The sequence below is a fragment of the Scyliorhinus torazame genome, chromosome 4 (assembly GCF_047496885.1).
Source record: "Scyliorhinus torazame isolate Kashiwa2021f chromosome 4, sScyTor2.1, whole genome shotgun sequence".
Lineage (NCBI taxonomy): Eukaryota > Metazoa > Chordata > Chondrichthyes > Carcharhiniformes > Scyliorhinidae > Scyliorhinus > Scyliorhinus torazame.
The window spans coordinates 232,112,348-232,131,810 of record NC_092710.1 but is presented as its reverse complement, the minus strand read 5'-3'; the positions used below and the strand labels follow the sequence as shown (position 1 = coordinate 232,131,810).

The 19,463-nt window shown below is 45.4% G+C and overlaps 1 protein-coding gene across 2 annotated transcripts in view; it reads right to left on the bottom strand.

The window, feature by feature from the left end:
- Window positions 1-19,463, bottom strand: part of dse (dermatan sulfate epimerase) — a 137,535-nt gene that overhangs the window by 92,689 nt on the left and 25,383 nt on the right. Inside the window, exon 2 of one of the 2 annotated variants that reach the window (XM_072499432.1) lies at window positions 5,643-6,110. In XM_072499432.1, coding sequence (XP_072355533.1) covers window positions 5,643-6,058 — 416 coding nt within the window. In that variant the 5' untranslated portion in view covers window positions 6,059-6,110. Of the gene's footprint in view, window positions 1-5,642; window positions 6,111-19,463 lie in introns of those variants that run through there. The other variant, XM_072499433.1, reaches the window with a different exon arrangement.

The window sequence follows — 19,463 nt, the reverse complement described above, 5'->3', positions numbered from 1 at the left end:
GAATGAGAGGCAATGTCGGGCATATCTGTACCAGTCCCAAAATCTAGTCCATCACATATGCCACAATCTATGGGAAGACCTGACACCCCATGGTGGTTGGAGGCTTTGAAGGTAACCACAGCACTCAATTTCTTTGGGAATTTCCAGGGAACAACAACAGACCTGTGCAGCTTCTCGTAGTTCACAATACACAGATGCATAAAGAAGGTCACAGTTGTCATTTACTGATAGGCCCATCATTGCGTCAAGTTTGTTCTGGACGAAGATAACCAGGCTGCGAGATTCACCAGCTTTCCCACCATCTCACACTTCCCAAGAGTGCAGGGTGCAATAGATTGCACCCATGTGGTTATAGAGGTTATATGGCAGCAGACCCTGATGTTTATAAACCGCAATGGCGACCATACCATCAATGCGCAATTGGGGTGTGATCATCGGACGTCTGCACAGTTTTGTTTTTATTCATTCATGGAACGTGGGCATTGTTGGCTTGGCCAGCATTTATTTCACATCCCTAATTGCCCTTGAGGGGCAGATAAGAATCAACCACATTGCTGTGGATCTGGAGTCCCATGTAGGCAGACCAGGTAAGCTCTCCTTCCCTAAAGGACTTTAGTGACAATCGATAATGGTTTCATGGTCATGATTAGACTTTTAATTCCAGATTTTTATTGAATTCAAATTTCACCATCTGCAGTGGCGGGATTCGAACCCAGGTCCCCAGAGCATTGGGTTTCTAGTTTATTAGTCCAGTGACAATACCACTATCCGCCTCACTGCCCAGTATCCTGGAGTTGCCATGATTCCTACATCTTGAATCACTCCCAGGTGCCTGAGGTTTTTGAGGGGCCACTGTGTCTGCAGGGATGGCTTCGGGATAAGAGGTACCCACTGAAGCACTAGCTGATGACTCTGGTGTGCCTCCCTTATAATCATTCTGAGGGATGCACAACACTCTTCACAGCTCCACACTCTCCCTTACATAGTAGACCAAAAGGCTTCTGAAGATGTGTTTCAGATGCTTGGACCGCTCAGATGGCTCACTTCCGATGCATTCCTGATAGTGTTTCTGCATCCTCACAGTTTGCTGCGCCCATCACAATCAGGCAATGCAAAGAACGACCCCTTGCCAGAGGGTGAACTGGAGGAGGATGGGAGCTCATCGGAGGCTGAAGATCCACAGGCCCAGGAAGCTCAAGAGGCTGTTGATGGTCAGCTTGAGCATAATGATGCCATGGAGGATGACGTGGGAAACATGCCTGTGATACTCTAATTACTGGCACGTTCCAGGAAGAGTAATGTTAAATTAGGACATATGGTCACAGCTCTCCTAGCTCTCAATGCCATTCCCTTTCATCTCAGGGGATGTTCAACCACTCATAGCGAGAATGAGTCCAGCATTCACACTTGTGTGTTCTGGTTTGATGAATCACCAGACTGTGATCTCTGCCGCGGTCCGTGGTTAATGAGCTCACTCTGGGAACTGAGAGTCCAATGGGGAACAAGAGCGATGTGAGAGAAGACTCGATGCTTCCGCCATCATCTAATGATCCAAACACTGCTGCCACTGAGAGGAGATGTGTACATGCCTACGGATCTTCTCCTCCCGTGGATGTCTTGTCTTCTGCCACTAACACTGAGGACATACAAATACCGCTAGAAAATCAATGCTGTCCTCATTCAATGGTGATCCTTAAGGAAGAAACATTAGAAACGCCGACATCGCACACTTCAAATAAAGATTTAAACATATCCCACTGAAACACAAGGGTGTGGAGACCTGTTCAAATCAGGTTGCTATCACATAATCTTAGTCTCACAGTGGGACATCATCACTGAGTGGGAGGATGATTAAAGCTCAACAAAAGAGGATTCCAAAGTACAAATTCACAATGCCTTCAGTTAACCAAAACATTCACATAGCCATCAACTGTATTCACAAAGTGCAATTTATTTACTGGTACCACACCCATGACCCAAAAGTGACATAAACATTTCTTAACTTTCCTAACTCTATCACTACAGCTGGATGCAGCCCCGACATCTGTAACCGAGGTGGAAGCAGCCTGCTGACTGCTACATCCTGATGTCTGCAATGACCTTGGTGGATGTCCTCTGGTGGTCCGAGGCCTGGAGGCTTTTTGGTCTCCAGCAGCCCTCCAAATGTTGGAGACCTGGGTTGTCCCTGTCTCCAACATCTGAGGGGACTTGTCATTGAGTTGTTCTCCAGAAAGTGGGCCTGAGCTTAGTCTGGAGCTGTGCCCAACAGAGATGTGCACCTGCGCTGGTTTAAGGTGCAGATGAGTACACTGATGGCTCTTCCACAGCTTCCTCTTTGGACACGGTCTGTGGACTTGGGCAGGTACTCGGCTGCCTTTAGGACCTCAATCTGCTGGTGCCTAGAAAATAGAGAATATAGTTTCAGCTGATGAGCATGAGCTATATTAGACTGCATGTGGCTCACAGTGATTGTCAGGATTTGTTTGATTTGATGGTGCTGTGATCCATACAACGTTGCTGGGAGAGGCCAATCTCCCCTACCCCACAGGAGCAATCCCTGTCCTCCCAAGCCAACTTGGCTACAGCCTCCTCGAACTCAGTGAGGGTAATGGTGTCGGCCGTCCCACCCCAGTCTGCGATCTTTCCTGCCTGTTGTGGCCGATATGAAGATGAAAGAAAAGCATGTGGTGAACAGTGATGGAGCAGAATCTGGGTGAAATGCATGTTCCCTGAGTGTGGTGAGCCCTCCCCGGAAGGTCCAGAGGATAGAGTTTGAGTAACATGCTGGATAGGATGGTGATTCTGTGGAAAACTCTGTGAGCGAATGAATGCTGATATGTGTCCCTCGCTAATGGATATGTGATATCCATGAAGAGAGTATCGATTTGAGGGTTGGTGCCATCATGAGAGTTTTATAAAGGAGGAAGTTGAAGGATGACTTACCTTGCCAGAGCGGATGAGATCATGCATCCTCTTCCTGCACTGGTTGGCAATTTGGGCACGCTTGCCAGTCCTGCTGACATGCTTTGCGACAGCCTCCTAGACCAGAGTGTGAGGTTGGTGTGCTTCCTGGAGCCATCCCTAGGGTACAAGATATGCCTGTGTGCCTGCACTCCTCGTATCAAAGTCTTGAGGGCCTGGTGGGTGAAGTAGAACACTGCCTTTTTCTCAAGGCTTTCGGTCTTCTTCTCGAGGCTGAAAGACATCTCTGTAAGTTTCCTGACAGTAGGTAGGCTGGAGAGAGTGAGGTGCATGAATTGGACTGCCGTTTAAATATGGCACCCAGACCTTCGATCCCACAAGCTGACGGTAGGCAAACAAATCAGTTCCCGACCCGCCAGCTTGTTTGGCTCGATACCGATTTGTACCTAATTAATAAACTTCCAAGTGCAGAATCAAGCGCAAATTCTCGCCATTCCTGCTAGTGGAGTGGTGCAGCAAAAAACCACACACCAACCCACTTAGTCTCATAAATGGAAAATTCCACTACTTACGTCCATCACCTATAACATTTTCTACATTTGTCATTTACAACGAAGATACACGAAAGCTGCATAATTAAACAAACAATGAAGACTGCCCGTAGCCAAGTATCGGAATGCATTCTTTCATTTATATAAACTTGTTTCATCTTAAAAGTCAGACTTGATTAGATGAAAGTTGGTATTCTGCCAACAATACAGATCCTGAGTGAAATGTATTGGAAAGTGTCATCCCAATTCCTAATTTTGCATTAATTTATCATTGATTACTAATAAAAGTACAAGGGTACAGGCTAACTAGTTTTAACCGATACCAACACACCACTGAAAATGGATTAAGATGGTGAGAACTATTTGGTTCATCATATCTCATTCTGAAACAAGTTGAGAACTCCACCATCATACTATCCAATTGCTTCTTAAATTACTCCACCGTTTTGTCTCCATTCCAATATCTCCAATAGGAGAACTTCCTAAAATTTACATTTCAATAATCCTTTCCCCATACCCTTTTATGATTAAACTTGAGGACATATTTCAGACTTGATTTTATTCGGTATTTAATATCTTATAGTCCAGCCCATCAATCGCACAGTTATTGTAGCCAATAAAATCGCAATCGAAACACGATTCAGCCCCCATAAAAAGGTTGCAAATATTTAAAACGCAAATTTGAACAAAAAACTTCCTTACCAACATTCTTCTGATTGTGGGAGGTAGAAACTCTTTATTGACTTTATTGTAATCCATAATATAACTTGGAGGATTGACAAAAGTCAGCAATGTCTGAAAAAAACACAGCAGCCAGCAACTTGGGATGTCCCAAACTCTCCTTTTTCTCATCAAGTGGGTCTTAGCAAATCCAGAGAACTAAGTTACTTTTCTGCACCTATGCTGAATATTGCCATCAATAATAAAGCTAGCAGCCTGAGTCAGAGGTAGCACTCTTACTTTTGAACGAGGAGGCCCTGAATTCAAGCCCCACTGCAGAGGGCCTTAATCCACAATCTAACTCCATTTATCAGTGCAAGATTCGGGGAGCACTACGTTGAGAAAGATGCTGCTTTTTAAATGAGATATAACAGGCCCTGCCTGTTTGTTCAGGTGGATAACACACGGGCAGTATTTGAAGAGTAGTTAAGTTATCTTGATATCCAACTTTGATTGGACATGTTTCTGGAGGTTTAATCCCACCTCCAAGCACCAGATTGGCCTTCCTCAGGCACTCCAACATCCCACACCAATGGCTCAGGGAAGTGACACTTCGTTACCAAATTGGTTGATCCTTTTTGTTCGTCAGTCAACCAACTTTCTCAACTCAAATACCTTGCTAACTAATACACAAACATTTTCAAAATACATTTTGAAATCACTTTTTTCAATGCCCCTCCGATTTTTCTCCCAGGTTGCTCACAGCAGTGATCTGGAGAGGTGTATCTTTAATTTCTGGAGGCTGCAGAACGATCCTGGAGATTTGACAATCATATACAAGTCACAAATATCAGGTGCGATTCAGCGACCGCGCTGAAGCCACTGAGAAACAACCCATAACACTCCCCAAAGAGGACTTAAACCTTTGTCCGCTGTATTGTGCCCATCACCATGAGGCCTCATCCATCTGCCACCTACCCAGTTGATGACTGACTAGTGATAATCCTGAATTAAAGACAACTTTAAATATTGATTAAAAAATAAACACGATGTCAACCTCTGACAACGCTGACATTTTTAAATATCTTTGTCTATATATATTATAGCATGTAGGGAATAAAATTCTGAGAGTACATCATAACAGCAGATTAACTGTTACTAAAGCAGAGTTTCGCTTTCTTTAAAAAATTGTTTTTTTATAAATTTAGAGTACCCAATTCAGTTTTTCCAATTAAGGGGTAATTTAGTGTGGCCAATCCACCTACCCTGCACATTTTGGGTTGTGGGGGCTAAACCCAAGCAGACACGGGGAGAATGTGTAAACTCCACACGGACAGTGACCCAGAGCCGGGATCGAACCTGGGACCTCAGTGCCGTGAGGCAGCAGTGCTAACCACTGCGCCACCGTGCTGCCCTATTTCGCTTTTTGTTTGAGCATTGACAGATAACAATGAAGCAACTCCCGAAAGGCAGAAACAAATGCTTTAGAAAAACAAGACAAAAATCTACCAACTAGGCTGAGATGCCATCCTCTCCATGTAGTTCATCGCAAACTCCACAGCATCGGTTCTTTCAGGAAACAGTACACAGAACATAGCCAATACTCCCAGATTGTTGCCATAGATTTCATTCCAACGGGCACTGAAATGTTTAGGATCCCAGGGAGGTAAGTACTCCTTTGGGCTTGATAGCATGATCTGTCCTGCATCCCGAATTTTGTTCGCAATGTGCCGGTGAGTGCTTCTTGCCTTGAGCCGCAGATCCTCCACATCTCCTTTAGTGAAGTATAGCATGGGGTGACCATCATAATTCCCATTCATGAAGTGGATGCGACCACCAGATTTTTCACTTACAGTGAATGCTAATAGAGAGCAGAACAAATTGATGAAAAATACGACTGGTACACCATGTGTGTATGTCTTCATTGTGGCATCAGATCCCCAAACCCGACTTCCGACCAAATCATCTTCAATAACTCTGAAAAAGAAAAGTACTCGTCACAAAACAGAATTGGTGTTCCAGTCCCTTGAGATGGACAGCAGCAAAGGGCAGGGTTAGGCACATTTGCAATGTCACCCATGTTACAATAGCCTGGCAAAGCTCACTGCCAGGATTCAGTTATGAGCAAAATACCAAGGATGATCTGGCACCTACGGCAGGTTATCCAGCATGCACCAGGGGTTTCACGAGGACAAGGAAAAGAATTGTGGACATGGGAGAGAAGTGGACCATTAACCTGCCACCGTCCAGAAATCCTGCCCAGTTAAATTAAATATTAACAGCTGTGTTATTTAAGACCTGATACAAACATCAATTAACTGCTGATTCACACTGAAATTTAAAAAAAATTTTTTAGAGTACCCAATTCATTTTTTCCAATTAAGGGACAATTTAGCATGGCCAATCCACCTACCCTGCATATCTTTTGGGTTGTGGGGGTGAAACCCATGCAAACACAGGGAGAATGTGCAAATTCCACACGGACAGTGTCCCAGAGTAGGAATCGAACCTGGGACCTCGGCGCCGTGAGGCAGCAGCACTAACCACTGCGCCACCATGCTGCCCCACACTGAAATTTACTGCTTATTATAGTCACACTAGCCATATATTTATAGTCAGCTTCATTCATACTAACTGTGCTCTAGTACCAGATATGAGAATACCAGTGAGGGTCACCGAGCAGGATGGATACTCCCAGCTAAACATAGCTTCATGGGGTTTGCCTGTACACATTATGATCTGACAAAGTCCTTCCAACTCACTTCCGGTGACTGCCATGAGCTGAGAGGTCACACGAAAGGTGGCTTTCGTCTAAGAAATGAAATAAATGAAAAATGAAATGAAATGAAAATCTCTTATTGTCACAAGTAGGCTTCAAATGAAGTTACTGTGAAAAGCCCCTAGTCGCCACATTCCAGTGCCTGTTCGGAGAGGCTGGTACGGGAATTGAACCGTGCTGCTGGCCTGCCTTGGTCTGCTTTCAAAGCCAGCGATTTAGCCCACTGTGCTAAACCAGCCCCAGAATAACGACTACGTCCTTTAAGCCCCAACAAACGGGCACCAAAAGTACTTATAACCCCCCAGTTTAACTCCCCATTGACCACACTGCAGCCAGGATGGGAAAAAGCCAACCACCCAGCCAAAATGCCAGCAGAGACCTGGGGAGGGAAACCTCAGCCTCGGAACAGGGAACCACACGTGGAGGTGCAGAGCCAGTGAGGGTCGACCCCGCAGAGCTCCCAGCACGGACCCAGGTTTGACGGGACAAATTGACAAACTTCATCACCTCCGAGGTCCAGAGAGACAGGGAGGAGATGAGAAGAGACCTCCTGGCAGCCATCGAGATGGCAGTGGAGGCCACGATGGCCCCCATAATGGAGGCAATTGGCAATATGGAGCAGAGACACGAGCCCAGGAAACGACGAGGGACCTTGAATAAACCACTACGGACCAAGGGGAGCAGATCACGGCACTCAATGCCAAGTAGTGAGCCTGGTCAGGACCCAGAAGGTGCTAAAGGACAGAATCGACAACAAGGAGAACGAATCGCGTTGGCAGAACCTGAGAATCATTGGGCTGCCGGAGGAAACGGACGGGAGAAACCCTACGAATAGTAGCAGCGATGCTTCGGAAGCTGGTCGACGAGTAGGGTTTCTTCAAGCCCCTGGAGATAGACCATGTCCACAGGTCATCTCCGAGCTTGTCCAAGTCCTTCTACAGCCCCCTGGTTCCTCAATACTATCTGTTCCCTGCATATCCTGTATCATCTGCAAACTTAGCAACAGTACTCTCAGTTCCTTCTTCCAGATCTTTAATGTATATTGTGAAAAGTTATGGTCCCAACATCGACTCCTGAGGCACACCACTAGTCACCGGCTGCCATCCTGAAAAAGACCCCTTTATCCCCACTCTCTGCCTTCTGCCAGTCAACCAATCCTCTATCCATGCCAGGATCTTACCCTTAACACCATGGGCTCTTAACATATTAACAGCCTCCCATATGGCACCTTGTCAAAGGCCTTCTGAAAATCTAAATAGATCACATCCACTGGTTCTCCTTGGTCTAACTTCCTTGTTACCTCCTCAAAGAACTCTTTCTTATACGACCACTTCTGGTCCACATCTCCATATACTGGTGTGGGATTCCTCCTCACTGTCCCATCTACTCCCGATTTTTCAAATAAAATTCGAAAAAAGTCGGGGAAAAAGGTCCAAAAGGTCCGTCATGAGCGGAAGCGACCAAATGTTCGACCTCCTATTCCATGGCCACCACCGGATGTCCTCCTCAAAGAATTCTTAACAGATTTGTCAGACATGACCTCCCGTTCACAAAGCCGTGCTGACTCAGTCCTATTTTACCATGCACTTCCATGTGCTCTGCAATCTCATCTTTAATAATGGACTCTAGAATCTTACCAATGACTGAAGTCAGGCTAACCGGCGTATAATTTCCCGTCTTCTGCCTCCCTCCCTTCTTAAACAGGGTGTTACATTAGCCACTTTCCAGTCCACTGGGACCCTTTCTGCCACCAGTGATTCCTAAAAGATCACCGCCAATGCCTCCACAATCTCCTCAGCTATCTCCTTTAGTACCCTGGGGTGTAGTCCGTAAGGTCCAGATGATTTATTCACCTTCATATTTACATAGAATCCCTACAATACATTGAGTCTGCACTAACCCTCGGAAAAAACACCCTCCCAGACCCACTCCCCACCCTAACCATGTAACCCCACCTAAAGTTCACATATTTGATCTAAAAGCAGGTGGGGGAGGGGAGTCAATTCAGGACAGTTTAAAAAGACCCACTTGTAAACTCACTCCCAGTGAGTTCTCCCAGTGAGACAGAGAAGACAGCCAGGAGTGAGACAGCAAAGAGTGAGTTTGGGAATTTGAATCGAGGTGGGAATTCGAAGCTGGGTGGGGAGGAAGTGCATTTTGTGACTGGTAAGTAGTGTTTCTGTTTTTCTGTTTCTTTTCATTGGTATATTTATTTATTTTTTTCTTCATTGTTTATTTATTGATTTAAATTTTGGGGGGGGGGAATTGAAATTGTTGAAGTTAACCGAAGGTTTAAGACATGGCAGGAGATCTCAGACCCGTGTCATGCTCCTCGTGTGCGATGTGGGAGCTCAGGGACACGTCCACTGTCCCTGGCTCCTTCACGTGCAAGAAGTGTGTCCAGTTGCAGCTCCTGTTAGACCGCTTGACGGCTCTGGAGCTGCGGATGGACTCACTTTGGAGCATCCGCGATGCTGAGAACGTCGTGGATAGCACGTTTAGCGAGTTGGTCACACCGCAGGTGAAAGGTACTGAGGGAGATAGTGAATGGGTGACCAAAACACAGAGCAAGAGTAGGAAGGCAGTGCAGGTGTCCGCTGCGGTCATCTCCCTGCAAAACAGATATACCGCTTTGGATACTGTTGAGGGAGATGGCTCACCAGGGGAAGGCAGCAGCAGCCAGGTTCATGGCACCGTAGCTGGCTCTGCTGTGCAGCTGGGCAGGAAGAAGAATGGCAGGACTATAGTGATAGGGGACTCAATTGTAAGGGGAATAGACATGCGGTTCTGCGGACACAATCGAGACTCCAGGATGGTATGTTGCCTCCCTGGTGCAAGGGTCAAGGATGTCTCGGAGCAGCTTCAGGACATTCTGGCGGGGGAGGGTGAACAGCCAGCTGTCGTGGTGCACATAGGCACCAACGATATAGGTAAAAAACAGGACAAGGTCCTACAAGCTGAATTTAGGGAGCTAGGAGTTAAACTAAAAAGTAGGACCTCAAAGGTAGTAATCTCAGGATTGCTACAAGTGCCACGAGCTAGTCAGAGTAGGAATGTCAGGATAGAGAGGATGAATACGTGGCTCGAGAGATGGTGCAAGAGGGAGGGATTCAAATTCCTGCGTCATTGGAAGCGGTTCTGGGGGAGGTGGGACCAGTACAAACCGGACGGTCTGGAACCGATGTCCTAGGGGGGGGGGGGTTGCTAGAGCTGTTGGGGAGAGTTTAAACTAATGTGGCAGGGGGATAGGAACCGATGCAGGATGTTGGAAGGTAGTAAAACAGGGACAGAAATAAAAGGCAGTAAGGGGGAAAGTGTAAGGCAGAGAAGCCACAATCAAAAATCAAAAAGGGCGACAGTACAAGGTACAGTGACTGAGGGGAGCTCAGTGAATAGGACCAGGAATACTAAAAGAAATAAAACGGGAAGTGAAAACATTAATGGTAAGCGACGCGGCAGGTTGTTACAGGAAGATATGGGTTCGACGACAAGGAAAATTAGGGGAAAGGTTAAGAGGAAATATAACTTAGGAGAGGTTACTGATCGAGGTGTTAAGATTAAGAACAAGAGGTAAAAAAAGCCAACATAAGTGAACTTTACCTGAATGCTCGTAGTATTCGGGATAAGGTAAATGAGTTGATGGCGCAAATCATCGTGAATGACTATGATTTAGTGGCCATTACTGAAACATGGTTAAAGGATGGTCACGACTGGGAGTTAAATATCCAAGGGTATCAAACTTTTCGGAAGGACAGAGTGGATGGTAAGGGAGGTGGTGTAGCTCTGTTATTTAAGGATGACATCCGGGCAACAGTAATGGATGACATCGGTGCTATGGAGGATAAGGTTGAATCCATTTGGGTGGAAATCAGGAATAGTAAGGCGAAAAAGTCACTGATAGGAGTAATCTATAGGCCACCAAATAGTAACATTATGGTGGGGCAGGCAATAAACAAAGAAATAACAGATGCATGTAGAAATGGTACAGCAGTTATCATGGGGGATTTTAATCTACATGTTGATTGGTTTAACCAGGTCGGTCAAGGCAGCCTTGAGGAGGAGTTTATAGAATGTATCCGCGATAGTTTCCTAGAACAGTATGTAATGGAACCTACGAGGGAACAAGCGGTCCTAGATCTGGTCCTGTGTAATGAGACAGGATTGATTCAGGATCTTATAGATAGGGATCCTCTCGGAAGGAGCGATCACAATATGGTGGAATTTAAAATACAGATGGAGGGTGAGAAGGTAAAATCAAGCACAAGTGTTTTGTGCTTAAACAAAGGAGATTACAATGGGATGAGAGAAGAACTAGCTAAGGTAGACTGGGAGCAAAGACTTTATGGTGAAACAGTTGAGGAACAGTGGAGAACCTTCCAAGTGATTTTTCACAGTGCCCAGCAAAGGTTTATACCAACAAAAAGGAAGGACGGTAAAAAGAGGGAAAATCGACCGTGGATATCTAAGGAAATAAGGGAGAGTATCAAATTGAAGGAAAAAACATACAAAGTAGCAAAGATCAGTGGGAGACTAGAGGACTGGGAAATCTTTAGGGGGCAACAGAAAGCTACTAAAAAAGCTAGAAAGAAGAGTAAGATAGATTATGAGAGTAAACTTGCTCAGAATATAAAAACAGATAGTAAAAGTTTCTACAAATACATAAAACAAAAAAGAGTGGCTAAGGTAAATATTGGTCCTTTAGAGGATGAGAAGGGAGATTTAATAATGGGAGATGAGGAAATGGCTGAGGAACTGAACAGGTTTTTTGGGTTGGTCTTCACAGTGGAAGACACAAATAACATGCCAGTGACTGATGGAAATGAGGCTATGACAGGTGAGGACCTTGAGAGGATTGATATCACCAAGGAGGTAGTGATGGGCACGCTAATGGGGCTAAAGGTAGACAAGTCTCCTGGCCCTGATGGAATGCATCCCAGAGTGCTAAAAGAGATGGCTAGGGAAATTGCAAATGCACTAGTGATAATTTACGAAAATTCACTAGACTCTGGGGTGGTCCCGGCGGATTGGAAATTAGCAAACGTGACACCTCTGTTTAAAAAAGGAGGTAGGCAGAAAGCGGGTAATTATAGGCCAGTGAGCTTAACTTCGGTAGTAGGGAAGATGCTGGAATCTATCATCAAGGAAGAAATTGCGAGGCATCTGGATGGAAATTGTCCCATTGGACAGACGCAGCATGGGTTCATGAAGGGCAGGTCGTGCCTGGCTAATTTAGTGGAATTTTTTGAGGACATTAACAGTGCGGTAGATAACGGGGAGCCAATGGATGCGGTATATCTGGATTTCCAGAAAGCCTTTGACAAGGTGCCACACAAAAGGTTGTTGCATAAGATAAAGATGCATGGCATTAAGGGGAAAGTAGTAGCATGGATAGAGGATTGGTTAATTAATAGAAAGCAAAGAGTGGAGATTAATGGGTGTTTCTCTGGTTGGCAATCAGTAGCTAGTGGTGTCCCTCAGGGATCAGTGTTGGGCCCACAACTGTTCACAATTTACATAGATGATTTGGAGTTGGGGACCAAGGGCAATGTGTCCAAGTTTGCAGACGACACTAAGATAAGTGGTAAAGCAAAAAGTGCAGAGGATACTGGAAGTCTGCAGAGGGATTTGGATAGGCTAAGTGAATGGGCTAGGGTCTGGCAGATGGAATACAATGTTGACAAATGTGAGGTTATCCATTTTGGTAGGAATAACAGCAAAAGGGATTATTATTTAAATGATAAAATATTAAAACATGCTGCTGTGCAGAGAGACCTGGGTGTGCTAGTGCATGAGTTGCAGAAAGTTGGTTTTCAGGTGCAACAAGAAGGCAAATGGAATTTTATCCTTCAATGCTAGAGGGATGGAGTTTAAGACTAGGGAGGTTCTGCTGCAATTGTATAAGGTGTTAGTGAGGCCACACCTGGAGTATTGTGTTCAGTTTTGGTCTCCTTACTTGAGAAAGGACATACTGGCACTGGAGGGTGTGCAGAGGAGATTCACTAGGTTAATCCCAGAGCTGAAGGGGTTGGATTACGAGGAGCGGTTGAGTAGACTGGGACTGTACTCGTTGGAATTTAGAAGGATGAGGGGGGATCTTATAGAAACATATAAGATTATGAAGGGAATAGATAGGATAGATGCGGGCAGGTTGTTTCCACTGGCGGGTGAAAGCAGAACTAGGGGGCATAGCCTCAAAATAAGGGGAAGTAGATTTAGGACTGAGTTTAGGAGGAACTTGTTCACCCAAAGGGTTGTGAATCTATGGAATTCCTTGCCCAGTGAAGCAGTAGAGGCTCCTTCATTAAATGTTTTTAAGATAAAGATAGATAGTTTTTTGAAGAATAAAGGGATTAAGGGTTATGGTGTTCGGGCCGGAAAGTGGAGCTGAGTCAACAAAAGATCAGCCATGATCTCATTGAATGATGGAGCAGGCTCGAGGGGCCAGATGGCCTACTCCTGCTCCTAGTTCTTATGTTCTTTGGACTGTAGGAGGAACTAGGAGGGAATCTGCGCAGACATGTCGAGAACATGCAAGCTCCTCATAAGCAGTCACCCAAGGCCGGAATTGAACATGGGTCCCTGGCGCTGTAAGGCAGCAGTGCTAACCACTGAGCCAGCCAACAATTCAAACAAATTAGTGAAATACAATTTGCCTTTAACAAATCTGTACTGGCTTTACTTAATTAATCCAATTTTTTTCCAAGGGACTGCTAATTTTGTCCCGGATTATAATCTCTAAAAACTTTGCCTCCACCAAGGTTAAACTGACTGTAGTTGCTAGACAGTTAGTGACGGACATGAAAGTTGAAGTGGAGGGAGCAGGATGGGGGGTTACTGTTCAGGGAATTATGAAAAGTAGGCAGAAAATCAAGGACTAAAAGGACACATGGTACGTGGAATTACCCTTCACTGTCTAGGGAAGAGGTTTCTTCTGAATTCGCTATTAGATTTCTCCATGACTATTTTATGGAAATCTGCTGTTTCTCAAAAGTGGAAACACTCTCCATCCATTCTATCAAAATATTACTTAATATTAATTAGTTCTATTAGATCATCTCACAGCCTTCTCTTTATCCATTCTTTCCTGATAGATATAACCTGATATTTCTAGTATAATCCAGTAGATCATTTTAGCACCCTTCCCTGTGCCTCGGTAACACAGTGGTTAGCACGGCCGCACAGTGGTTAGCACTGTTGCTTCACAGCGCCAGGGTCCCAGGTTCAATTCCCGGCTTGGGTCACTGTCTGTGCGGAGTCTGCACGTTCTCCTGTGTCTGCGTTGGTTTCCTCTGGGTGCTCCGGTTTCCTCCCACAAGTCCCGAAAGATGTGCTGTTAGGTGGACTCTACATTCTGAATTCTCCCTATGTGTATCCAAACAGGTACAGGAATGTGGAGACTAAGGGCTTTTCACAGTAACTTCATTGCAGTGTAATGTAAGCCTACTTGTGGCAATAAAGGTTATTGTTATTATTATATTTTTGGGCAGCATGGTGGCACAGTGGTTAGCATTTCTGTCACACGGTGCCGAGGTCCAAGGTTCGATCCCGGCTCTGGGCCACTGTCCATATGGAGTTTGCACATTCTCCCCGTGTTTGCGTGGGTTTCGCCCCCACAATCCAAAGATGTGTAGGTTAGGTGGATTGGCCACGCTAAATTGGAAAAAATTAATTGGACACTCTAAATTTATTAAAATAAAATAATCATATTTTTATAAATTCCTTTTTAGAGGATTTGAGCTTCATTGGCGAGGCCAGCATTTGTTGCCGATCCCGAATTGCCCTACTGAAGGTGGTGGTGAGCTGCCTTCTTGAACTGCCACTTCCCATAGAACATAGAACATAGAACATAGAACAATACAGCGCAGTACAGGCCCTTCGGCCCACGATGTTGCACAGAAACAAAAGCCATCTAACCTACACTATGCCATTATCATCCATATGTTTATCCAATAAACTTTTAAATGCCCTCAATGTTGGCGAGTTCACTACTGTAGCAGGTAGGGCATTCCACGGCCTCACTACTCTTTGCGTAAAGAACCTACCTCTGACCTCTGTCCTATATCTATTACCCCTCAGTTTAAAGTTATGTCCCCTCGTGCCAGCCATATCCATCCGCGGGAGAAGGCTCTCACTGTCCACCCTATCCAACCCCCTGATCATTTTGTATGCCTCTATTAAGTCTCCTCTTAACCTTCTTCTCTCCAACGAAAACAACCTCAAGTCCGTCAGCCTTTCCTCATAAGATTTTCCCTCCATACCAGGCAACATCCTGGTAAATCTCCTCTGCACCCGCTCCAAAGCCTCCACGTCCTTCCTATAATGCGGTGACCAGAACTGTACGCAATACTCCAAATGCGGCCGGACCAGAGTTCTGTACAGCTGCAACATGACCTCCCGACTCCGGAACTCAATCCCTCTACCAATAAAGGCCAACACTCCATAGGCCTTCTTCACAACCCTATCAACCTGGGTGGCAACTTTCAGGGATCTATGTACATGGACACCTAGATCCCTCTGCTCAGCCACACTTTCAAGAACTTTACCATTAGCCAAATATTCCGCATTACTGTTATTCCTTCCAAAGTGAATCACCTCACACTTCTCTACATTAAACTCCATTTGCCACCTCTCAGCCCAGCTCTGCAGCTTATCTATATCCCTCTGTAACCTGCTACATCCTTCCACACTATCGACAACACCACCGACTTTAGTATCATCTGCAAATTTACTCACCCACCCTTCTGTGCCTTCCTCTAGGTCATTGATAAAAATGACAAACAGCAACGGCCCCAGAACAGATCCTTGTGGTACTCCACTTGTGACTGTACTCCATTCTGAACATTTCCCATCAACCACCACCCTCTGTCTTCTTTCAGCTAGCCAATTTCTGATCCACATCTCTAAATCACCCTTAATCCCAAGCCTCCGTATTTTTTGCAATAGCCTACCGTGGGGAACCTTATCAAACGCTTTGCTGAAATCCATATACACCACATCAACTGCTCTACCCTCGTCTACCTGTTCAGTCACCTTCTCAAAGAACTCAATAAGGTTTGTGAGGCATGACCTACCCTTCACAAAGCCATGCTGACTATCCCTGATCATATCATTCCTATCTAGATGATTATAAATCTTGTCCCTTATAATCCCCTCCAAGACTTTACCCACTACAGACGTGAGGCTCACCGGTCTATAGTTGCCGGGGTTGTCTCTGCTCCCCTTTTTGAACAAAGGGACCACATTTGCTGTCCTCCAGTCCTCTGGCACTATTCCTGTAGCCAATGATGACATAAAAATCAAAGCCAAAGGTCCAGCAATCTCTTCCCTGGCCTCCCATAGAATCCTAGGATAAATCCCATCAGGTCCCGGGGACTTATCTATTTTCAGCCTGTCCAGAATTGCCAACACCTCTTCCCTACGTACCTCAATGCCATCTATTCTATTAGCCTGGGGCTCAGCATTCTCCTCCACAACATTATCTTTTTCCTGAGTGAATACTGACGAAAAATATTCATTTAGTATCTCGCCTATCCCTTCAGACTCCACACACAATTTCCCATCCCTGTCCTTGACTGGTCCTACTCTTTCCCTAGTCATTCGCTTATTCCTGACATACCTATAGAAAGCTTTTGGGTTTTCCTTGATCCTTCCTGCCAAATACTTCTCATGTCCCCTCCTTGCTCGTCTTAGCTCTCTCTTTAGATCCTTCCTCGCTACCTTGTAACTATCCATCGCCCCAACCGAAACTTCACACTTCATCTTCACATAGGCCTCCTTCTTCCTCTTAACAAGAGATTCCACTTCCCTGGTAAACCACGGTTCCCTCACTCGACGCCTTCCTCCCTGTCTGACCGGTACATACTTATCAAGAACACGCAGTAGCTGATCCTTGAACAAGCCCCACTTATCCAGTGTGCCCAACACTTGCAGCCTACTTCTCCACCTTATCCCCCCCAAGTCACGTCTAATGGCATCATAATTGCCCTTCCCCCAGCTATAACTCTTGCCCTGCGGTGTATACTTATCCCTTTCCATCATTAACGTAAACGTCACCGAATTGTGGTCACTGTCCCCAAAGTGCTCTCCTACCTCCAAATCCAACACCTGGCCTGGTTCATTACCCAAAACCAAATCCAACGTGGCCTCGCCTCTTGTTGGCCTGTCAACATATTGTTTCAGGAAACCCTCCTGCACACACTGTACAAAAAACGACCCATCTATTGTACTCGAACTATATCTTTTCCAGTCAATATTTGGAAAGTTAAAGTCTCCCATAATAACTACCCTGTTACTTTCGCTCATATCCAGAATCATCTTCGCCATCCTTTCCTCTACATCCCTAGAACTATTAGGAGGCCTATAAAAAACTCCCAACAGGGTGACCTCTCCTTTCCTGTTTCTAACTTCAGCCAATACTACCTCGGAAGAAGAGTCCCCATCTAGCATCCTCTCCGCCACCGTAATACTGCTCTTGACTAGCAGCGCCACACCTCCCCCTCTTTTGCCTCCTTCTCTGAGCTTACTAAAACACCTAAACCCCGGAACCTGCAACATCCATTCCTGTCCCTGCTCTATCCATGTCTCCGAAATGGCCACAACATCGAAGTCCCAGGTACCAACCCACGCTGCCAGTTCCCCTACCTTGTTTCGTATACTCCTGGCATTGAAGTAAACACACGTCAAACCACCTACCTGAACGCTGGCCCCCTCCTGCGACGTCAAATCTGTGCTCCTGACCTCTATACTCTCATTCTCCCTTACCCTAAAACTACAATCCAGGTTCCCATGCCCCTGCTGCATTAGTTTAAACCCCCCCAAAGAGCACTAACAAATCTCCCCCCCAGGATATTTGTGCCCCTCAGGTTCAGATGTAGACCATCCTGTCTGTAGAGGTCCCACCTTCCCCAGAAAGAGCCCCAGTTATCCAAAAATCTGAAACCCTCCCGCCTGCACCATCCCTGTAGCCACGTGTTTAAATGCTCTCTCTCCCTATTCCTCATCTCACTATCACGTGGCACGGGCAACAACCCAGAGATAACAACTCTGTTTGTTCTAGTTCTGAGCTTCCAGTAGTTAAACCTACTGTACTATTAGAGAGGGAGTTCATGATTTTGACCCAGTGACAGTGAAGGAACGGCGATATATTTCCAAGTCAGGATGGTGATTGACTTGGAGGGGAACTTCCAGGTGGTGGTGTTCTCATGTGTCTACTGCCCTTGTCCTCGACGGTAGTGGTTGTGTGTTTGGAAGGTGCTGCCTAAGGAGCCTTGGTGAGTTGGTGAATGATTACAATTGTACATTATACTCAAAATGTAAAAAATCATATTATTTGGTCTGATTTTTATGTTCTTATTAATCTATGTCACCACTTTCATTGTGATTTATGGATCTCTAGATCCAGACCCCCTTTCTTCTCTGCTACTTATTATGCAAAATAATAATTATGACCGCCTTACTTTTCTTACCAGAATACAGGACCACAAATTGATCTGTGTTACAACTGACAAATTATTTTCATGCCCATTTTGCAAGTCTATTCACGTTGTCTTGTAATCCTTCTCAAGGGTAATTAGGGATGGGACTGGCCTTGCCAGTGACACCACATTCCATGAATGAACAAATTAGAAATTTCGACTATCTCACCTCATCCCCACCCTTTCTCCACTTTAGTGTCCTCTACAAATTTAGAAATTGTGGGTGCGATCTACCAGCCATGTCACGCACCAGACAGCCACTATACCTCGTGGGCTAAATTGGTGAGAAACTCCCCAGGACCCCCAAAAAGTGACTAAGTGTGGTAAGATAGTGGTGGGGCACTCGCCAGCAGAGCCGATGGGAAACCCCCAACAAATGGAACTTAGAAACATTTCCATTAAATCTGATTCCAAAGACCAAATCATTAATACAGATTAAAAAATGTATTTTCTTTTTACAATTAATGGGCAATTTAGCGTGGTCAATCCACCTAATCAACACATCTTTGGGTTATGGGGGTGAAACCCACACAGACACGGAGAATGTGCAAACTCCACACGGACAGTGACCCAGGGCCGGGTTTTGAACCCGGGTCCTCAGTGGCGTAGTCCCAGTGCTAACCACTGTGCGACGTGCTGCCCCATTAATACAGATTTTGAACACCAACGGGTCCAGCATAATTCTTGTGGGACCCCCACTTTCTATCTCTCCTGCTACTCTATCTAACCGCCTAGCTAAACATTCAGCTACTTGTTCCCTGGTTCTGCATGCTCTGACCTTATTCATCAGTCTATTAACAGTCTCTTAGAAATCTAAATGCATTCCATCTGCTACATTATGCTTATTTTGTTTATCATTTCACAGGATGTCACCATTGCTCACTAGGCCAGAATTTATTTCCTGTCCCTAATTGCCCTTGAGAAGATGGTGGTGTGCAGTCATCTTGAGCCGCTGCAGTACATGTTGTGTAGGTACACCTATTGTGCTGTCAGGGAGGGAGTACCAGAGGTTTGAAGAAACAGTCAGGAATTATCAGTGGCAGCGCACCCACACCCACAGGTTTTCCGATGCGTGAG